The sequence below is a fragment of the Pongo pygmaeus genome, chromosome 5 (genome assembly GCF_028885625.2).
Source record: "Pongo pygmaeus isolate AG05252 chromosome 5, NHGRI_mPonPyg2-v2.0_pri, whole genome shotgun sequence".
NCBI classification, from domain to species: Eukaryota; Metazoa; Chordata; class Mammalia; order Primates; family Hominidae; genus Pongo; species Pongo pygmaeus.
Genome location: NC_072378.2, coordinates 118,934,536 through 118,957,706, shown reverse-complemented (window position 1 = coordinate 118,957,706; position 23,171 = coordinate 118,934,536). Strand labels below are relative to the sequence as shown.

General features: G+C 38.4%; 1 protein-coding gene across 2 annotated transcripts in view; it reads left to right on the top strand.

Annotated features, from left to right (window-relative positions):
• MCM9 (minichromosome maintenance 9 homologous recombination repair factor) overlaps nucleotides 1-23,171 on the top strand; it is a 122,184-nt gene that overhangs the window by 69,332 nt on the left and 29,681 nt on the right. For both annotated transcript variants that reach the window (XM_054493084.2, XM_063666538.1), the window contains exon 8: nucleotides 9,302-9,476. In XM_054493084.2, the coding sequence (XP_054349059.2) occupies nucleotides 9,302-9,476 (175 nt within the window). The remainder of the gene's footprint in view (nucleotides 1-9,301; nucleotides 9,477-23,171) is intronic.

Sequence of the window (23,171 nt, the reverse complement as noted above, 5' to 3'; positions counted from 1 at the left end):
CTCATGTTTAGGCTGTGCCCTCAGATCCTGGGGAGATAGCTGCTGGACGTGGGCCCATTGTATGTCCACCTCTTTTTTCTTGGATCCAGGACCACTCAGGAATGCAAAGTCCCATCAACTCCTAGAACTAGTTTGTTAAGAAGACAGTACCTTGGGTGGAAGTTATAGAAGTTATGGCACTTGATGTGTAATCAGACTTTTTTCACGTAGAATGGGGAGGCCTAGATTTATCATAGGGGTAAGCCAAAGGAAAGGATCATGAAATGTCAAGCTCTGGTTTTGGCTGCTGCAGAGCTGTTTGCCCTGTTAGCTCCCCAGTACAAGTCCATTAGAAGCCAGCTTGTCAAATGACCACTTGAAGTATGTTGTAAGCCCCTTCTGGAGAGAAGATGGAAGCTACATGTTCTCACCCCTTTTTGGGACTTTTCCAAGGGGATGTAGCCGTTAGAAGTGTTTGCATACTTGTTCAAGACCACCCCTTTGTTCTGTGATCTAAGGAGACTCACATATGCCTACTATCTTCTGCTGTCAGAGCTAAGAGTAGTTTAGAGAGGGAATATTTAGGGAGGTGCTATAAAAGTTGGAGCACTTGATATGTGGCATAAACCCCATCTGAGGAGAAACAGCTGTTTTTAAAGCCCCTTCTCTGCACTGCCCCTATGGGATGACGTCCCTGAAATGCCTACGTGCCCATATAAAACTGGCACTTTTTTCTGTGGTGCAGATAGACTCACGTATACTTTGTTCCCTCTGGTTTCAGAGATAGGAAGTTTAGGACGCAGTCCGTTGAGTGGGAGCTGTAAAATTGTGGGTGCTCAATATACAGTCAGACTCTCTTCCATGAGAGATTAATAAACCTGGAGTTATCTCTGGCATGAGCCAGGGGAGAAGACTCAAGAAGTGCCGGTCCACTTCTTAGGCTGTCAACCAAGCTGTATTTGTCTGCCTCTTTAACTCCCTGAAGCAAGTTCGTTAGAAGACAAGCAGGCATGTAGCCACCAGAAGAGTGTGTTATAGATTCCTTCCAGGCAGAAAGAAGGGGCTGCATATTTTAGGGCCCTTCTCTGCACTGCTCTTGGGGGATGAAGCCCCAGAAGTACTCGAGTGCCCATAGCAAACCACCACATTTTTATTGTGGTCTAGAGAGTCTTGGGTGTTTAATCCTCTTTGTTCTCGGAGCCTGTGAATTAAGAACCAGACCATGGGAAACCTTAGAGTTTGGGTTCTACATGTGAGTACAAATCTTCTTCTCCACAGGAAGAAGCTTGATATTAAGGAGGCCTTTCCAGATAATGTGGAGCAGTGTCTAAGGCAGGGTCTTGTGCCTCAGCTTTTCCTTCCCATTTGATGTGGAAATTTTCTCAGTCACCCAGTGTGTAGGAGTCTCTCAACTGGTCCCTGACTTTCTCTCAGAGGGAACTGATCCGTGAATAGATGTTTATTTGGTGCTTTTGTGGGTGGAGGGAGAGTCAGGAGCTTCCTGTTCTGCCATGTTGCTGACATCACCACCTCTTACCTCCTGCTTTTTAATGATTATTGTTGGAGTGATAAATCTTTCTCTGTCCTTTCACTTTTAATCTGTACGTGTCTTTATATTTAAAGTATGGGTTTTCAAATATTGTTTGTTCTCACTTATAAGTAGAAGCTAAGCTGTGAGGACGCAAAAGCGTGAGAATGATATAATGGACTTTGGGGACTCGGGGAATGGTGGGAGTGGGGTGAGGGACAAAAGACTGCTTATTGGGTACAGTGTGTAGTGCTCAGATGATGGGGGCACCAAAATCTCAGAAATCAGCACTAAAGAACTCATCCACATAACCAAAATACCACCTGTACCCCAAAAACTATTGAAATAAAAAATGAAGTGAAATATGGGTTTTGTGTAAACATCTTATAGTTGGGTCTTTTTTTTTTTAAATCAATTCTGACAATCTCTGTCTTAATTGATATATTTAGAACATTGATGTTTAAGGTGATTATTGATAGAGGTGGATTAATATTTAGTTAGTTTGTTTTCTGTTGCTATAACTGAATACCTAAGACTGGGTAGTTTGTAAAGAAAAGGGATTTATTTCTTAGAGTGCTGGATGCTAGGAAGTACAATGTAGAGGTGGCACATCTGGTAAAGGCCTTCTTGCTGGTTGGGACTCTGCAGAGTTCTGAGGTGGTAGAAGACATTACATGGCAAGGGGCCTGAGTGTGTTAACTCTTACTTCTCTTATAAAGCCACTAATGCCCCATCCTCATGATCTCATCTAATCCTGATTACCTTTCAAAGGTCCCACCTCTCAAATACCATAGTCGGATTTCCCACCCTCTTAATACTGTTATGATGGGGATTAATATTTAATATGAGCTTTAGGGGCAGGGGGACAAACATTCAGACCATAGCATGTGCCATATTTGTTACTATTTTTATTTGTTGCCCTTGTTCTTTGTCCCTATTTTTGTCTTTGATGCTTTTTCTGCCTTTTATGGTTTTGAGCAGTTTTTATGATTCCATTTTCTCTCCTCACTTAGCATATCAATTATATACCTTTTAAAAAACTTTTTTTTTAAAGTGGTTGCCCTAGAGTTTGCATATGCATTTACAACTATTCTAAGTCCATTTTAAAATTACACTATCCCTGTTCACAGGTAGTGTAAGTACCTCGTAATGACAGAATATTCCTAATTTCTCTTTGTCCTTAGATCTTTCATCTCATTCATTTCACTTATACATAAGCATAATTAAACATGTATATATACCTATGCATATACAATTAAATACATTGTTTCTATTAATATTTTAGACAAACTGTTGTCTATTAGATCAATTAAGAATAAGAAAATAAAAGTTTTTACCTTTCAGGTTTTTTCTGTCTAATGCTCTACTTTTCTCTGTATAGATCTGAGTTTCTGACCTGTGTCATTTTCTTTTTCTCTGAAGAACTTCTTTTAACATTCATTGCAAGGCAGGTCTACTAGTAATAAATTTCTTCAATCTTTGAGAAAGTCTTTATTTCTCTTTTACTTTGAAAGGATAATTTTTCAGGGTACAAAATTCTATGTTGGGATTTTTCTTTTTTAGCACTTTAAATAGTTCACTTTACTGTCTTCTTGCTTGCATGGTTTCTGAGGAGATGTCAGATGTACTTCTTATGTTTGGTCCTCTATAGCAGGGTTCCCAACCATGGCCTGTTAGGAACCGGGCTGCACAGTAGGAGGTAAGCAGCAGGCAAGTAATCGAAGCTATGTCTCTATTTATAGGTGCTCCCCATCGCTTGCATTACCACCTGAGCGCCGCCTCCTGTCAAATCAGTGGCAGCATGAGACTCTCATAGGAGCATGAACCCTACGGTGAACTGTTCATGCGAGGGATCTAGGTTGTGCGCCCCTTATGAGAATCTAGTGCCTGATGATCTGTCACTGTCTCCCATCATCCCCAGATGGGACTGTCTAGTTGCAGGAAAATAAGGTCAGGGCTCCCACTGATTCTACATTAGGGTGAGTTGTATAATTATTTCATTATATGTTACAATTGATGGTGGCATCAGCCCATTTGGAGCAACTGCTGAGGGGATGCCAGCTGCAGTGTGGGAGGTGCGGCCAGGGCTGTATGCTCCATGGAGCTGGCAGGGGCCAGGAACAGGTGAGAGCCCTGCCTGCTACCGAGTTGGCTCCCCACACACCCAGGTGAAGCTACAGCCACCCAGCCATGGCTCTGGACCTAGGCATCCCTGCACTCTTGGGGGCCCAGGAAGCCCCCCTTCCCCCAAAGGCTCAGAAGTACCTTCTCCTGCTCCCTGGCCTCTCCCCACTCCTGGCTGTCACTCCAGTTTTGGAGCAAAGTTGAAGCCAAGCCTGAACATTCTTGTGACCTGGCCAGGGATGCCACCCCACTGCCTTGGCTCCTTCTGAAACTGTGGGTGCTGACAAGCTCAGGGAGGGAGGATGTCGGGGGGCTGAAGGTAGCTCAGCATGGGCCTACAGGCCTCCCTCAGCCTGTGAACAGCCTGGGCAACATGGACGGTATGTTGATGGTGGCAGGAAGCAGGCAGATTCATTCCTAGGCAGGAAGGGGTGGGTCCCTGGTGAAGCCCCACCTTCAAGCCGGGGACAGCCTGAAGCCTGAAGGCCAGGCTGCCGGTTCTGGATGGAGTCCACAACCTGAAGTGAGAACTTATGGTGCTTTTTCCAGGTCCGCCCGTGGACCAGTCAGCATGCACTTCCCCCCTTCTGAGCCCACAAAAACCCCAGACTCAGCCAGACACACACACTCATCAGGTCAACCTGCCTGCAGAAAGCAGCTACCCACTACAAGTCTCCTCTTTGCTGAGTGCTGGACACTTGTCAGTACAACCTGCCTGCAGAAAGCAGCTACCCACTTCTGGTCTCCTGAGAGCTGTTCTGTCACTCATGAAGCTTCTCTCCACCTTGCTCACCCTCCAGTTGTCCATGTACCTCATGCTTCCTGGACATGAGACAAGAATGCAGGACCTGTTGAATGATGGGACTGAAAGAGCTGTAACACAAACAGGGCTGAAACACGTCCCTCACTCGCCACATTGTGGGTGACGAGAAGGAGTGAAGAGCTGCAGCCCTTCTACCTGCCTAAACATTGGGGCTCCCTGGGCCAGGGCTGTGACATGCTTTAACACCCTCTTTGGGGCTCTGCAGTTCCTGGTGTCTCCGAGCTTTTGGGCACCATCGTGTTCCCTTTGTTCAGATGCTGGTGCCTGCAGTAGAAGCCGCTTACGTACTACATCTGGTCCAGCTGCAGCCTCACATGGAACCGGTACCTGGAGCTGCCTGCTCCACCGCGGCTGCCACGCCTGGCTGTGCACAGTGGCTGGACACCACACTCATTCATTGACACACCTGTGGCCATCCCATGCCTGGCTTGCCATTGACTGACATGAGCTCTGGCCCGGTAGTAGTGTGAGCCGAGTGCAGCCTGCTGGGCTGAATGGGTGGAACAAGCCCAGCAGATGTGAGTAAAACTCATGCAGAGGCACCTCCAACCACAGAGGTTTCCAGCTGGCAGAGCGACATCCTAAGGATCCTGTGACACGATGTGATAATAGAAATATATATTGCACAACAAATATAATGCACTTGAATCGTCCCTAAACCATCCCCACTCTGGTCTGTGGAAAAATTCTCTCCACGAAACCAGCCTCTGGTGCCAGAAAGGCTGGGGACCGCTGTGCTGTTTTTCTTCCTCTGGCTTCTTTTATGATTTTTTTTTTTTAATCTTTGATTTTCTGAAGTTTGAATGGAATGTGCTTGAGTATAGGGTTTTCTTGGGCATTTATTTTGCTGGTGTTCTCTGAGCACCCTGGATTTCTAATTTATTATCTGACAGTATTTCAATGAAATGTTTCACAATATTGCTTTACCTATTGCCTCTGTCCCTTTCTCTCTTTATTGTTATTCTTTTATTCCCATCACATGTATGTTACACCTTTTGTAGTTGTCCCACAGTTCTTGGATATTCTCTTCTTTCTTGTTTTGGAAGTTTTAATTGACATATTTTCAAGCTCAGAGATTCTTTCTTCAGATGTGTCCAGCCTGCTAATAAACCCATTTAAAGGCGTTCTTTATCTTTGTTAGAGAGTTTTTGATCTCTAGTGTTTCTTTTTTATTGTATCTCAGAATTTCTATTTGTTTACTTACATTATCCGTCTGTTATTTCATATCGTCTACTCTTTCCATTAGATCTCTAAGCATATTAATCATAGTTGTTTTAAATTCATAGTTTGATTATTTCAATGTCCCCGCCATATCTAGATCCGATTTTGATGCTTGTTCTATCTCTTCAAATTGTGTTTTCTGCCTTTTAGTATGCCTTGCAATTTTTTTGTTGAAAGGTAGACATGATGTACTAGGAACAAGGAAAATTGTGGTTAATATGCCTTTAATATTGCAGTGATAAGGTGTTGGGAAAGGGAAAGGATTCTATAGTCCTGTGATTAGGTCTCAGCCTTTTAGTGAGCTTGTGTCCCTGGGCTGTGAACTTCACAAGTGCTTCTCAGTTTTTTGCATATTCACCCCCTTGGGTGGTACCAGATGACTGGAAGGGGTTGGAGGTGGGTATTTTGCCCTTCTTCCAGGTAGATAAGGCTCTGGTAAAATAGTTCCTTTAAGGAAAGGCCTTGTTAAGAACAGGAAGTTCTGGCGTATTTCCAAATGGTTCCTTTTCCCTCTCTCTGCCAGAAGCAAGAGTGGATTTTACTCTCATCTTCACTGTGAGTTGCTGGTAGAGCTCTCAGTGGTAAAACTCGCAGAAAATGTAGGGGTTTCCCTATGATGGGGTCCTTCTTGCCTGTTTTTCTTACATAAAAGTTTATGCTCATGAATTTCTGCTCAGCTAAGTTGTGATTCACTGTATCTGCCTGACCGTCTTCAATTTTGGGGCAGTAATTTGTCCTCTGATCTCATTTCTCTAATGGGTCTAAGAAGTTACTGATTTTTTTGTTTAGCTTTTTACTTGTTAGGTTGAAGTAGTGACTTCTAAACTCCTTGTGTGCTAGACTGGAAACCAAAAGAATTCACAGCTATTTTCTCCTGTGTTTTCTTTCTTTCTTTATAGTTTTACACTTTATATTTAGGTATTGAATTAATTTTGGATTAATTTTTATATTACATGTGAGGTATGGTCAAGATTCATTTTTTCTCCTTGCATAAAGATACTCAGTTACTCCAGCACCATTTGTTGAACAGATTATCTTTTCTTCATTGAATTGCCTTTTTATTTTCTATAAAAAATCACTTGACCTTCTATGTGTGGGACAACTTTTGGATTCTGTTCTGTTCCAGTGTTCTATCTGCCTAACCTTTTTCCAGTACCACACTGATTTGATTACTGTAGCTTTGTAGTATGTCATGTGAGACCTCCAAGCTTATTTTTTGGTTTGGCTCTTCTGTTTCCTTTGCTTCTCTATATAAATCATAGAATCACCTTGTCAATTTATTTTTTAAAAAGTCATGCTAGAATTTTGCTTGTAATTGCATTTAACTACAGAACAGTTTGGGGAGAATTGACATCTTGAAAATAGAGTTTTCCAATTTTTAAGAATTGACATCTTGAATATAGAGTTTATTCCATCTCTCAATTTGATTGTCATGATTTCCTCTATCAGTGTTTTGTAGTTTTGCATAAAGATTCTTGCATATATTTTGTAAGACTTATACCCAGATATTCCATATGTTGACTTGTGTCCTCCAGCCTTGCCACACTCATTTACTAGTTCTAGTTGGTTTTTAGTAGATTATTTGGGATTTTCTGTGTAATCATATTGTCTGCAAATTTAAACAGTTTTATTTATTTTTCAGTCTGTATGTTAATTTCTTTTCCTTGCCTTATTTCAGTGGCTAGAACCTCTGGCATGATTTTGATTAACAGTGATAAGAGAAAATCTTCTTGCTTTTTTCTGATCTTTGTAGGAGATGAGGAAACATTCAGTCTTTTATCACTAGGTATGTTAAATATAGGATTATTGTAAATACCCTTTATCAAGTTGAAGAAGTTCTCTTCCGTTCCTAATTTTTTGAGAGTTTTATCACAAATGATTGTTGAGTTTTGTGAAATGTATTTTCTGTATCTATTGAAGCAATTGTATGCTCTTTCTTCCTTAGCTTATTGATATGGTGAATTACACTGATTAATTTTCGAATGTTAACTTCACCTTGCATTCCTGGGATAATCCTCACTTGGCTATAATCTATTATCCTTTTATGTATTGTTGGATTTGATTCACTTGCATTTATGAGGATTTTGGCATCCATATTAGAGGTACTAGTCTGTAGGTTTCTTATAATATATCTTTGCCTAGTTTAGTATGACAATTCAATTATGACAATTAGTATGATAATTCTGGGTTCATTAAATGAGTTGGGAAGTGTTTTCTATGTTATTGAAAAATTTGTGTTGCATTGACATTATTTCTTTCTCAAATATTTGGTAGAATTCACTATGAAGCCATCTCAGCCTGCAGATTTCTGTGTTGGAAGGTTTTTAAATATTTAATTTTCAAAACAAATAAAGGATTATGGAAGTTATCTGTTCCTTTTTAGATAAACTTTGCATATTTCAAAAAAATTTGACTATTTTGTCTAAGTTATCAAATATACGGCATAGAGTTATTCATAGTATTTCCTTATTATTAGTTCATTGTAGGATCTATAGTTATGCCCCCTCTTTCATTCCTGATATTTGTAACTTGTGTCTCCTCTTTTTTTTTTTTTTTGGTCAGTCTGGACAGAAGTTTATCCATTTTTATTAACAATAGTTAACGTACTCATGTTTCATATACCTTTTAATGAGCTTTAGTTATATTTTATTTAAATATCCAAGAATCGCTAAGATATTTTCTATTGTTATCCTCTTTTGCAGATTAGTAAAGTCAGGCTTGTGTATATTAGGAAACTTGCCTATAATTCAGCAGCTAGAATGACAGCTCTAGGATTCAAATCAAGTCTCGTTGACTCCAAAGCCTTTTCTTTTGACCATTCTGCTTTATTGACTGGTATACAGGACAAATAAAAATCAGCAAGACATGTGAAGAGAATCCCTTCCCTTGTAACTGGAAACAAACTTTTCATTTTCATCATTGGAATGTAATAATTACTGTTCTCTATCACTGGACCCTTTTCTGTAAACAGCGTATAGTACACAACCTCTGTCATAAGGTCTCTGGAGATCTGTTTGCCCCTTCCAAAAGTTTAGACCACTCAACCAGAGGACCTACAAGGAGAGACAGAAAATTTGAGAACTTCTGGTTGCTACAAAATACTGGAGAACACACCTTCGATTTTTAGAACATAGGAGCTTATGAGGCCTTCCAGTGACTAGATATGTGAAGCAATTGTCCTGATGCCATCCATTCTTGGTTAACTGCAAATAAAAGTCTTTATGCCCTTCTCTTTAAAATGTAGGCATCTCTTTCCTTTCATAGGTTAAGATATGCCTTTTTTGTTTTTTTAAGACAAGATCTTGCTCTGTCACCCAGGCTGGAGTGTAGTGGCTCTAATATGGCTCACTACAGCCTTGACCACCTGGGCTCAAGTGATCCTCCCGCCTCAGCCTTCTGAGTAGCTGGAACTACAGATGCATGCACCACCATGCCCAGCAAATTTTTAAATTATTTGCAGAGACAAGGTTTTGCCATGTTGTCCAGGCAGGCCTCGAACTCCTGTGTTCAGGAAATCTTCTCACCTCAGCCTCCTAAATTGCTGGAATTACAGGTGTGAGCTACTGCGCCCAGTCAAGATAATGCTTTTGAAAATAAAAGTTGACATGGCTTGCTTGTTTCCTCAGGTCTGACGGTAACTGCTGTAAAAGACTCAGGAGAATGGAATTTGGAGGCTGGGGCATTAGTTCTTGCAGATGCGGGCCTTTGCTGTATTGATGAGTTCAATAGCCTCAAAGAGCATGATAGGACCAGTATCCATGAAGCAATGGAGCAACAAACCATAAGTGTTGCTAAGGCTGGGTAAGAGTTTCTTTAAAATCTATGGGAATAATGAGATTATTTAATATATGCTTAGGGGAAAATGTGAACCTTGTTGAGCTGTAAGGTGTGTTTGGTCCTCTTTGGGATGATCAGTTACCACCCTTCAAGACACACATTAGAGTTTTTCCTTATTAGACCATAGAAGTGTGTGAGGAAATAAAAATGAGCTATTGGGAAAGAGAAAAAGAAAAGTAAAGTATAAATGTGGTTGACTAAACTAATGGAAGGGATTTTTGAAGAGCTTTCAATGCAGGATTCAACTCATTCTCTTTTTCATTCAGTAAACATTATATGTGTACTCTGGGCATATTACTGTGTTAGGAATTTTGAAAAGCTCAAAAAGAAAAAAAAATCATAGTTTCCTGCATTCTCCTTATAAATCCTAATGGAAGGTTGATTACAGCATATGGAATACTAAATAGTAAATAATGTAAGCATAAGATGAAATGCCTTTTGTGACTCAAAGAGGCTCAGGATTGAGCTGTGTGAGTCCCTGGCTACACATAAAGTGGAGGAAAAAAATAAGCCAGGTTCAGACAGAAATCTCACACAGGCACTGAAGTGGTTATAGGAAACTTACCTGACTACAAAGGCTGGCCACCAAACAGGCTGCCAGGTTATTCAAGCAGTAACAGGGCTAGAACTGTTTCCGTCTTAATGCTGCTATTATGGACGTGAAGCCAACTGATCAGACAGGTAGGGCTGCCAGCAGTGTCTTCAAATAGTTATGAGTACTTGGGAGCCAGGCAGACACTGGTATATAGAGATTCTATGAGATCTATTTGTATACTCCAGCAAAAAATTAATGGAGGAGTGAGGTAGAGGGAGGGGGGAGAGTAGGATATAGCCCACCGGAAAAGATACAAGAAAGAAACTATCAGACCTATTCATTGGTTCGTTCACTAAATATATATAATCATTAAAAACCTGCTATGTTTCAGGCATTGTGCTAGATGCTAAGAAGTACAACGATGAATAGAACATTGTCCTTCAGGTGTTCACAGTTTTATTAGAAAAGATAGATAAAAATGACAGCAAAGCGATAAGTCCACAATGGAAGTGTTATAAGAAAATATACTTTAATTATTGCTTCTAAACTCTTTCATTGAGGAAATCAGAAGTATAGTTTATTAAGTGTCTTCAGAGGCTGCTTTCTTGTCTCATTATATCTCCATTTAATGAGCTTTTTGTGCTATCTGTAAGTATGTTGTAAGTTCCAAAATCAGCATTCTGTAGCTGATTCAGTTCAGTTATTGCACCAAAAGGCCAGGCAGTTTGTCATAACCACAGCTACTTTGTGCACTGGAAAAATGCTTTTTCCACTCTGTGGTAAAGGACTGGTTTAGACTTTTTTTTTTTACTCCATCACTGAGAAATATTGTTATAAAATACAAGAAAAAAGAATTATTAAAAATGTGAAATGAAAAAGCAATGACATACAAATATTTCAATAAATTAAATCTAATACTATATAAAAAGGGTTATACATTGTAGCCAAGTGGGTCTCATCCCAGAAATGAAAGGTTGGTGTAACATTTGAAAATCAATCAATGTATTAGACTAAAAAACAAAAAACATCCCAATAGATGCAGAAAACGTATTTGATGAAATTAAATATTCATTCATAATAAAAGTTCTCAGCAAACTAGATGTTTCTCTCCCTGTTTAAATGCTATCTATGAAAACCTACATGAGGCTGGGCACAATGGCTCACGCCTGTAATCCCAGCACTCTGGGAGGCCGAGGCAGGTGGATCACCTGAGGTCGGGAATTGGAGACTAGCCTGGCCAACATGGTGAAACCCCCTCTCTACTAAAAATACAAAAATTAGTTGGGCATAGTGGCACACACCTGTAATCCCAGCAACTCGGGAGGCTGAAGCAGGAGAATCGCTTGAACCTGGGAGGAGGAGGTTGCAGTGAGCCAAGATCGTACTCCACTGTGCTCCAGCCTGGGCGACAGAGTGACCTCTATCTAAAAACAACAACAACAACAAAAAAAACACCTGCATCTCATACTTCACGGTGAAAGACAGTGTTTTCCACTTAAGATTAGGAGCAAATTAAGGATGTCAGCTCTTCTCATTTCTGGTCAATATTGTATTAGAAGTATGGTCAGTTTAGTAAGAAAACGAAATAAAAGACATTCAGACTAGAAAGGAAGAAGTCAAAACTGCTTGTATTCTGTGTGGCATGATTGTCTACATAGAAAAACAAAAAGAATTTAAGAAAAGCTACTAGAACTAATAAGTGAATCTTAAAAGGTCAATGTATAAAAATTAATTTCTGTTTGCTAGCAGTGAACAATTGGAAATTGAAATAAAACGTACATTTATAATAGCATCTCCAAATGGGAAATATTTCAGGATAAATTTAGCAAAATCTATTCTAGATTTATACATTAAAAACTGCAAAACATTAAGAAAATTAAAAAGGACTTAAATAAATGGAGAGATAGATACCTAGTTTCATCTATCAGACTAAATATTGTTAAGATGCAAGTTCTCCCCAAAGCGATCTGTAGAATCACTGCATTTAAAAAAAGTTTTTTTTTTTGAGACAGAGTCTCACTTTGTTGCCCAAGCTAGAGTGCAGAGGCCCAATCATAGCTCACTGCAGCCTTGAACTCTTGGGCTCAAGCCATTCACCCACCCCTGAGTAGCTGGGACTTACAGGTACGCACCACTATGCCTGGCTATTTTTTAAATTTTATTTGCTGTAGAGGTGGGGTCTTGCTATGTTGCCCAGGCTGGTCTCAAATTCTTGGGCTCAAATGATCCACTTGCCTCGGCCTTTCAGATCACTGATTACAGGCATGAGCCACCATGCCCAGCCCAGTGCAATTCTAATCAAAATCTCAAACACCACCTGTTCCCCAAAAACCTATTGAAATTAACAAAAAAAAAAATCCCAACAAGCTTTTTTGTAGAAATTGGCAGGCTGGTTGTAAAGTTTATATAGAAAAGCACAGAATAGCCAAAGTGACTTTGAAACAGAACAAATTTGGAGGACTTAGTTTGTTTTAAGATTTGCTATAAAGCTGTAATTATCAAAACATTGTGACATTGGATAGACTCTTCAATGGAAGAGAATAAAGGTCCAGAAATAGACCCACAGATAATATCAATTGATTTTCAAGAACGATGTCAAATAATTCAACAGAGAAAGGATAGTTTTTTTTAATTGTGCTAGAACACTTGAATAGTCATTTTTCCCACCCGAAAAGACCTTAACCCAAATGGTTTATAGCAGCTTTGTTCATATTCACCCAAAATTATATAAACAACCCAGAAGTTTATCGACTGATAAATGGATAGGTAAATCTTGATAGACCCATACCATGGAATACTACTAGCAATATAAAGGAACAAACTACTGATACACTCGTGAATCAACAGCATGGATGAATCTTAAGCCTTATGTGAAGTGAAAGATGACAGGTACAAAAGGCTATATAGTTTGTTATTCCATTTATATGAAATGCTACAAAAGGCTAAACTGTAAGGAGAAAAATCAGAAATTTCTGCTAGGGGTTAGAGGAAGAGAATGACTATAGAAGGGCATTTTTTTAAAAGATGACTTTTACTATATGTAAATTATGCCACATAACCCTTAATTTTAAAAATATAAAAACCCATATATTTTATTTGTAGATTCAACAGACATGAATTCACTCTGCCCACTTGCTGTTGAAGTTTCCAAACACTCTTCCCGTACTCATCTCTTCCCTGCTTGGTAACAGTGTTTGAGTGGCAAGTTCACAGCTGAAGCTTGGGGTCAGGACAGTACACCTACATTTGGAAGGTTATATAAAGTAATAATAGTGCCTGGGGAGGTGATACCATTTATGATCAGTAAAATCCTTTTTTAATTGGAGTGACATCTTCCAAAGGAAATAATTTGAAGGATAAATCTTTAGATTGGATTTTTTTTTTTTGTCTGTTGGAAAGGAGAAGACATAAAGCTGTAAAGCTAGAAGGTGAGAGATTTGAACTTTAATTATTTTGCTACTCATATTTATAGTCAAGTTTTCATTATTTCTCCTTTAAACCATCTGTCAAACATGTAATATACGCACCACATAGCATTTTTGTCAGTGATGGACCACATACATGATGGTGGTCTCATAAGATTAGAATACCTTATTTTTACTGTGTTTAGATATGTTTAGATGCACAAATACATGCCTTTGTGTTACAGTTGCCTACAGTATTCAGTACAGTAACATGCTGTGTAGGCTTGTAGCCTCGGAGCAATAGGCTATACCATATAGCCTAGGTGTATAGTAGGCTGTCGTCTCCAGGTTTGTCTAAGTACACTCTATGATGCTTACAGCAGAACAGATCGCCTCATGATGCATTTCTCAGAACATAGCCTCATGTTAAGCAATCTATGACTTTATATTGAAAGGAGTTTTGCCTGAGAAGTACTTTGAGTATTTTGACTTAATGTGGTTTTCTCAAGAGCTTCTTTTTTAGACCACCACACTGTGGTAGGCATTGTTATTGTGGTATTACTGTGCAAAAATTTGTATTATAGTTTCAAGATAAGGTTCTTTCCTTGTTTCTGTTTTGTCTTAGCCACTATCTAGAATTTAATACCTCCTTGAACTATGACGTGGATCACAACCAGTATTTTAGCCTTGCAATTTCTTTACATTTACGTAAGAATTTTTACTTTTCTGAGCATTTTAGCACATAGATTTCATTTAAAGGTTACTATAATTATTTAATGCATTAAAGGAATTACAGGATCTTTGTTCATCTCTAGTTATCATCGTAAAACTAGCATTCTATTTTGTTCCTCACCACGCATAACTAATTTCTGGGTTCATAAAGACATTTGTACAATTTTATTATCATGCATTTTAAAAGATATTTAGTTCCTAAACATTACAAAACCATATAATTATGATAACTCTATTCAGTGGTTTGTACCTTTTATTTCTCCATCTTGAAAAGGTTTCTTTTTTCTTGATCAGTTTAGTGAAGACATTTTCTAATTACCTTATAATAACAGAGCTTGGGTTCTTATAGTCTCCTCTGATCTTACTGAACAGTTAATTTCTAGCCTATTCCCAGGGATGACAGGACCACCATGTGCTCACTGGCATCTACTAGTAGCTGCTTTTGATTTGAAATGTATGTTTCTAATACATGCTGGCCTGAAAATTTCAACCAGACTTCACATTTCTCACATGGTTCAAGAATTTAGGCTGGGTACAGTGGCTCATGCCTGTAATCCCAGCACTTTGAGAGGCTGAGAGAGGGGGATCCCTTGAGCCTAGGAGTTCAAGACCAGCCTGAGCAAGATGGCAAGACCCCCATCTCTATACAAAAAACAAAAAAACCAGCCAAGTACAGTAGTGTGCTCCTGTAGTCTCAGCTACTCAAGAGGCTGAAGAGGCCCTTGAACCCAGGAGGTCAAGGCTGCAATGAGCTATGATCACGCCACTGCATTCCAGGCTGGGCAACAAAGTGACATCTCTTTAAAAAAAAATTAAAATTTTATTTAAAAACAGAGCAGTCATACAACCTGGATTTGAGTCTCTTCTGTCTTGGATTATTAGGTTCTATGTTTTCCATACAGAGAATGTGGCCTGAAACAAGAACCCCCAGGAGGAGCAGATGCTTCCAATAGATCAAACACTACTTTAAACTGCCACCGTTGCCACTCAGGACAACAAATATCAACAATAACAACAGTGAATATCCCTTCATTTAAAGCAAAGCAAAATTAAATTGTTGATATTTTTGTTAAAAATAATTCAGTTAAAGAGCTTTAGGGTCGGAGAGACCTAGAATAAATTCTAGCCACTGCTACTACTTTTTTAATGTTGTAGGTGATAACTGTCATCTCTGATACAAAAATAATAACACCCTTCTTACAGGGATATTCTCAAATAGAGTTCATGTATGTCAACTTAGGCCTGGGTCAGAAGATACTTATGACTCTTCAAAATTATTTTATTTCATATGTATATAAAGGCGTTTATAGGATTCTCTGTATTTCTGAATGCATTTACATCTCCAAAATAGTTTCAGAAATATTACATCAACACTATTACCAATAATCACAAAAAATTAATATTCAAGCTCTCTTTGCAGTCCTTTATTGTGCTTAGATATACCACTGAGGTTATATGTTGTTAAAGTGCATGTTCAAAAGTAGTTTGAATGCTTTTCTTTGTGTAGTTATATTATTTATTTGATATACAGTTAAGAAGTTGTCTTTGAAACTTCTGTTTTCGTTCACTTATAGCATTTGCTGTTTTTACCTTTTTTATTTAATTGTATTTTCCAAATTTGTAAAATATAGCTTGTTTTAACAAAGTCAAACCTATATAAAAAGACATGCAAAAGAAATCACATTCGTATCCCTACCCCTTCCATTCTGTTTTCTTCTATCCCTGATAGATATTCATTAGTTTCTGATTTCCTTCCTGTGTTTCTTTTTTTGGAAAAATAAGCAAAACCCATGAGGATAGGTATGTGTGCCTGTTTATGCATCTCCCCTCTTTCTTATCCAAAAGATAGCGAACTGCATATACTCCTTGGCACTGCTTCAGTATCCCATAGATGATTATATGTAGTATTCTTATTATCATCATGTTTTAGAAATTCTGCAGTTTTGGTTTGTATCCCCTTTCTCCCAAGAGTTGCTTAGCGAGTTTTTAGTCTCTAAGTAGAAGGACCACTTTTTGATGTGAATAATTTCTAGTTTTATTCCATTGTGGTCAGAGAATGTTGTTTGTGTTGTTTCTTTAAGGAACTTCATGAGGTTTTTATCTTTGCAGCCTAATATAAGGTCAATTTAATACTGGCCCTTTTATGCTTCAGGAATTATATTCTCTATAATGAGAATATAATGTGTATATATTATACACACACACACATACACACACACACACAAACTGTACCTTATAAATGATGTTATTTAGGTCTTCTGTATCCTTACTTAACCTTTTGTTTGTTTGATGCATTTTAGACCAAGAGTGGTGTGTTAAAGTCTCTTATTATTGGGTTTTTGTTTGTTTCTCTTTGCAGTTTCTGCTTTATGAAGGTAGTTGTTGTGGCCTTTAACATTTGTACTTCTTTGTCTTAAATGCTTTGTGGCCTGAATTTTACCTTGCCTATATCAGGATCACAACTCTGGATTTCATAATATTTAGATTTGTCTAATATATCTTTGCTCATTTCTTTATGTTTAGCCTTTTGATTTCAATTTGTTCTTTTGTATGCAGCATAGAATTGGGCTTAGCTTTATGAACAATCGAAAAATCTTTTTCTTTTAATGTGTTAGGTAAGCATACTTACATTTATTGGTATAATCAATATGCTTGGTGTCAACCGTTTTATTTTTTAAAAACTTACTGTGTTTATTTTTCTGTGCAGTTAGGAAGGTTTGCTTTTTTTTTTTTTTTTTTGGAAACAAAGTCTTGCTCCGTCTCCCAGGCTGGAGTGCAGTGGCACAATCTCGGCTCACTGCAACCTGCTCCTCCCAGGTTCAAGCAATTCTCCTGTCTCAGACTCCTGAAGCTGGGACTACAGGCACATGCCACCATGCCTGGCTAATTTTTTGTGTTTTAGTAGAGATGGGGTTTCACCATGTTGCACAGGCTGGTCTCAAACTTCTGAGCTCAGGCAATCTGCCAGCCTCAGCCTCCCAAAGTGCTAGGATTACAGGAGTGAGCCACTGCGCCTGGCTGCATTTTTATTATAGGTTAGGGGTTGGCAAACTTTTTCTGTGGAGATTAGGATAGCAAGTATTTTAGACTTTGTGGGCCAAACTGTTGGAACTACTCATCTTTGCTGATGTAGACAGTATAACTGTATCAATATGTCTGTGATGTAAACAAGAGAAGCCATAATATGTAAACAGATGGGAGTGGCTGTGTTCCAATAAATTTTTATTTATTGTAACAGATTGTGGGCTGCATTTGGACTGTAGTTTGACAACCCCTATTCTAGGGCTTACGTTTTAAAATACCTTTTATAATGCCTACAGCCCCATATCTCCTCACTTGGGAACTTTAAATAATATCACATGACTCCAGTCTATTAGCCATGTAGTAATCAGTGAGCCTATTTTACTTTCCCCTTTCTCCCTTCTTCTCTTCACTTAAATAAATAGTTGTATTATTTGTACTTTGTCAGAACAAATAGCATTTACTTACTATTCTTCCACTTGTATGCTTTCTTTTGCTTTGGTCTGTCTAAAATGAAGTGCTTCACCATTAGTCTTTTTGGGAGGGCCAGGGCATCATCATCATCTCTTGGTTGAATGAAGCCCATCCTCTAGCAGATACCTTAGGAGGGAGGGGCTCCTGATTATTGTCTTGAATTTTTGCATGTTTCAAATCATTTTTCATAGCATTGACACTTGAAAAATGAAAGATAGCTTGGCTGGATATAAAGACCTTGGCTTACACTTTCTTTCCTAAAGTCTTGCTTTCTATGTTGCTATTGACAAATCTGATGCCATTCTGATATCACTTGCTTTAAAGGTGATTTAGTTTTTTTGCCTGAAGTCCCAGAGGGTTTTTTCCTTTATCTTTAAAATATAATATTTTTACTAGACTATGTCTCAGTTGATTATTCCTGGTCAGTTTTTCTAGATATCAGTGAGCCTTTGACATGTATTCTTTTATCCCTGGAAATTTTTATTGAATGATTGTTTGACACTCTAGTTCAGTTCTTCGTTTTGTTTTTATTTTTCAGAAGCTATAACTATTTATTTGTTAGAATTTTTCCTAGGCTCTGCAGCAACCTTTTTTTTTTTTCTTAAACTTCTTAGCTCATCTGTATTTTGTTTTATTCTCTTGGCTATTTTTATTCCTCTCCTTAGCACCCTTTATTATATTTTCAGTCCTGTCGGTCCTTTCTTAGATACCTTAGATTCGAATGTTAATTTCTTTTTTTTTTTTTTTGAAGATTCATGGGGCACATGAGCATGTTTGTTACATGGGTATATTACATAATGGTGGGGTTTGGGCTTCTATTGAACCCGTTGCCCAAATAGTGAACATAGTCCCCAGGAGGTAGTTTTTCAACCCTTGTCCATGTCCTTTGCTCCCCAGTTTTGGAGTCCTCAGTGTTTGTTGTTTCCATCTTTATGAATATGTCTACCCATCGTTTAGCTCCCACTTATAAGTGAGAACATGCAGTGTTCGATTCTCTGTTTCTGCCTTAATTAGATATTCATTTCTGAGATTATTTCATCTTCCTCCCTCTACATCCATTTCTTTCTTCAGTTTTATCATCTCTGGATATACATCTTCTGCTTTTTGGTGCTTTTATATTGTGAATTTTTGAATTTCTGATTTGGGATGGTTTTTTCTATTTGCAAATGTTTGCTTAAGGATATTCAAGTCAGGGCGCTGTGTTACAGATTTCCTTTGCTTTGTGGGTTTTTTTGGGGCGGGGTAGGGAGATGAGGGTTTTATCAACGGAAGTATTTTTATTCTTGTAGTAGTTTTATGGAGTTGCATATTATTTCCATTCATTTTAAAATGTCTTATCTTTTTCTGAATCATTATTAGTAGGTATTCTATTAAGGTGATGGTGAGGTTGGATGGTATACTGATTTTTAGTTCGGAGGAATCTCAGTTAAGTGCATTTTACTTAATAGTGTTTTCCGTAAGGGGATGGTTGATTTGTCTGTTTTTTTATTCTTATTTGTTTCTATAGGATGTTTAATATCCACTGCTTGCCTCCTTCTTCCCCTGATCACCAAGACTCCAGGCGACTCTTGCCCCTTGCCGGTCTCCTCTATCTACTCCAGGATCCTTCCCATGACTGCCAACTCTGGTCCCCGGAACTTTCAGGCCCCTCTTTCTATTCTCCAGTAGTCAATGACTTTGATTGACAAGGTCTGAAACCTGTTCTCAGTATTTCCCCACTCTACATGGGATTCTCTCCTCCTCCTGGCATTTTATCTGTGTTCTCCAGCATGAGGCCCCCATTACTTTCTCCTCCTTTCACTTAGTCTCCACTGATCTTTCCACTCCAGTAAGGGCTCTAGGGTTAGCTTTGCTGGTTTCTGGTGTTTATTTCTCTATTTATATATAAACTGAAGTTTGTAGTATTCTCCCACTTTCTTTGTTAGTTTTTAGTTTGATGAGTTTTGTTTTATGGGTTTATTTGCTTGCTTTGTTTATCCGTAAGGTATTTGGAGGATATGTTGAAGTATGGCTATAAGTAGCTGCCATTATCATATGGGAACCTAGAAATCAACATTTCATTTTTTAGAGTTATTCTTTCTTATATTGTTTAACTCTTAATGTTGACTTTTACTATATATTTCATATATTTTTAATATATTACTCATGTTATTTCTGAACCACATATAGGAAAAGTAGTTGGAGAAGTGGTTGTCTACAATTATTTTGAAGAGCTCAAATATAGAAATGGAATTAGATTTGTTCATATCCTTTAGAATCAATGGCTGGAAGGTTCAGGGAAGCATATTTAAAATTAGTACAAGGAAGACTTATTAATGGTTAGCACTGCCTAAAGATCAGGTAGATTGCCTCTAGGGTTATAGAGGCCTTCAGGTTTAGACTAGAAAAAATTTCTATAAAAAATTCAGTTATCCAGTGAGTAAATAGATAACCTTTAAGGTTAACCTTTGCCACCTATGAGAGGCTGCAAATCATGAGCTGGCCTACAAATTCAGCTGTAGGATGGTTTATTGTAGACTATGTACATAAAATATGGTTTTATATTTTATTATGAAATATTGAACATCCTGTGCTAGACATGGAAAAAGTTCAGGAAACATCAAAAGCTCTCCCCCTTCTCCAGTGGAATTGAAAAAATAAAGTAAAAAACAACCAACAAAAAATTTTTTTAAAAAGAGCTCCCCGCTTTTTTAGTGACTGCATGAATATACTGGGCATAGACAGAATTACTGTAATAACTGAGGGCAGAGAGTCCAGAGCTAGTTTGGGCTATATGGCGGTTCCAGCTTCACAACTTACTAGCTGAGCATATTACTGAACTCTCCATAACTACTGTTCTACTGTAACATAATTTGGGGGAACGGGAGTTTGTTTAAAGTAGATGTGTATATATTAGCAGCTGTGTTATCGCATTGCCACCACAGCATCAGAAGTTTATTCATCTTCAAACCTGTTCTCTTCGTTATTATGACTCAGATACTTTCTGTTGCTGATTTTTTTGTGTGTGTTTGTGGGTCTTTTAGGCTTATTCAGCTCTTCTTAGTAGATGAGTTCTCCTTCCTGTCTCCGTTTCAAATGCCCTTTAGAGACACCCAGTTAAATACAGTCATCCATATTTAAAGATTTATGCAAGACCAGCTCTAGACTCCTGGCTAGTTTATTGATTGGCTGCTCTTGGGTCAGGTGTCAATCTCTGCTGTGGGCAGCTGTTCCTGTATGGCAGTTTACACAGAAGGAATTGTGGGGTTATGTGCTTGGGTTACATTCCAGTGTTTGGCCTGTCCAGAACTGTAATGAAGACAAAGAATCACTTAAGAAATATACTAAAGAACAGGTGATAAAACAAGAGTCTGTTTGTCAGCACTGGGAAACAATTATTTAGACAGAACAGTCTGGACAATCAGTCTGTATAGGAGGTAACTCTTCATGAGAAAAGTCTAGAGCTCAGTGGGTTTCAAAGAGACAGGCAAAAAGGATGGCGAGGTTTTAAAGACAGTACTTAGTCTTCTGTACCTATTGAGATGAAGACTCTAGTTCAGGCTCTGTAATAGTTTTTACAGTTTCTGCCAAGATCATAGCTGTCACCAATTACATGATCTGTTTTCTTCCATTTAAGTTGTCCTTTTAAATTTTTTTTTTATTTTTTAACTTTGCTTTTGACATAATATTACTTACAGAAAGGTACAAGAACAGTACATGTTGGTTTTTTTGGGGTTATGTATACCCCTAGTTACAATTGTATATCTATCATCTGTTTGGTGGTGGGAACCAGTGAAAACACTCTGAAAGTTCCACATTAACTCATGTGTTCATTTTTCATAACACTCACTCTGTCTCACTCTACAATTTAAGAATAAGTTGGATGAGCCTCCACAGTAGTTCATCCAACTTTTTTGGCTACCAGTTTTCAGAATCTTAAGTTCATTACCCCTAATTAGAGGCCAGTTAATCTTCCTGATGCAAAGTGTACAGTTAACTGCCAAATGCAAAACTCTTGAGAAAATGTCTCTAGAGACTTATAGCATGCTGTGAAGTTAATTAATAGCAGATAAGAGGGTTAAGTGTGCAAAGGGAACACTTTAATTATGAATTCTACCAAAATAAAATACTCTGAATCTATTAAGAAAAACCTTATCTACTTCTCCACCTACAATAGGAATCCTTCACTGAGTCATCATCATCTAGATATTCTGGGGCCCTGCCTCTCTAACCACTTCAGGTTTTCCTTTGAGACATTTGGTACTTTGCCACATCATTTTCAGAAACTCTTGAATATGTCTGCTTTTGCTTTCTTTCTCTTTTTCTCTTTCTCGTGTCTCAAGTGACTAAAGTTTGGCTGATTTGTGAAGCAGTTTTGATTTGAATTAACATCTCCCTTTAATGCAAACCACCGGATCAGAATATCTGACTGGCCTCCAAGGCTACAGGAAATTTCTCAGATATAGATATATATATATATATGTTTTGTTTTTTTGAGACAGAGTTTCACTCTTGTTGAGTGCAGTGGCGCAATCTCGGCTCACCGCAACCCCTGCCTCCTGGGTTCAAGCGAGACTCCTGTCTCAGCCTTCTGAGTAGCTGGGATTACAGGCATGCGTCACCACACCCGGCTAATTTTGTATTTTTAGTAGAGACAGGGTTTCGCCATGTTGGTCAGGCTGGTCTTGAACTCCCGACCTCAGGTGATCTGCCTGTCTCAGCCTCCCAAAGTGCTGGGATTACAGGTGTGAGCCACTGCGCCCAGCCAGAGATTTTTTTTTTAATGTGTCACTTACATGCACTGCAGAGAGTTAGTTCTTTTTTTTTGAAAATAAGCACACTTAAGTGTCTCATTTAACTGTGATTTCACAAATTGCTCTTTTGAGTTGAGGTCAAACTTTATGCAGTGTTTTCCTGTGGGTGACACATACCTTACCTACAAGGGCATATCATAATCCCTACCATTCAGATGCTTAAGCAATTGGGAGAGGCCAATATGATTTCTGCACTGCAAAAGCTTGTTATAGTCAAAATAGAAAAAATGGTAAAACACTTAGGATGCCTAGAGCCTACTAAATGTAACTTATGTCAGTAACCAAAATGTAGGTCTTCTTGAATCAATACATGCTTGTGAAGACCAATAATTTTGTTGTTCTTTATGTTACTTAAATCTGGAAACATTTTTAAAGTTTGGGAATTTAATTAGTTAAATTTTGTCCTGGCTGCTTAATGAAATAGAAGTAAGACAAAACCAGGAAGCAAATGATGCAACATGAGTTTTTTTAAAAAAACAGGGCTCGGGAGTGGTGGCTCACACTTGTAATCCCAGCACTTTGGGAGGCTGAGGCAGAGGATCACTTGAGGCTCGTAGTTCAAGACCAACCTGGGCAACATAATGAGACCCCTTTTCTACAAAAAATTTTAAAAATAGCAAAGCATGGTGATGCACGCCTGTGGTCCCAGATACTCAGGAGTCTGAGGCCAGAGGATCACTTGAGCCTAGGAGGTTGAGGC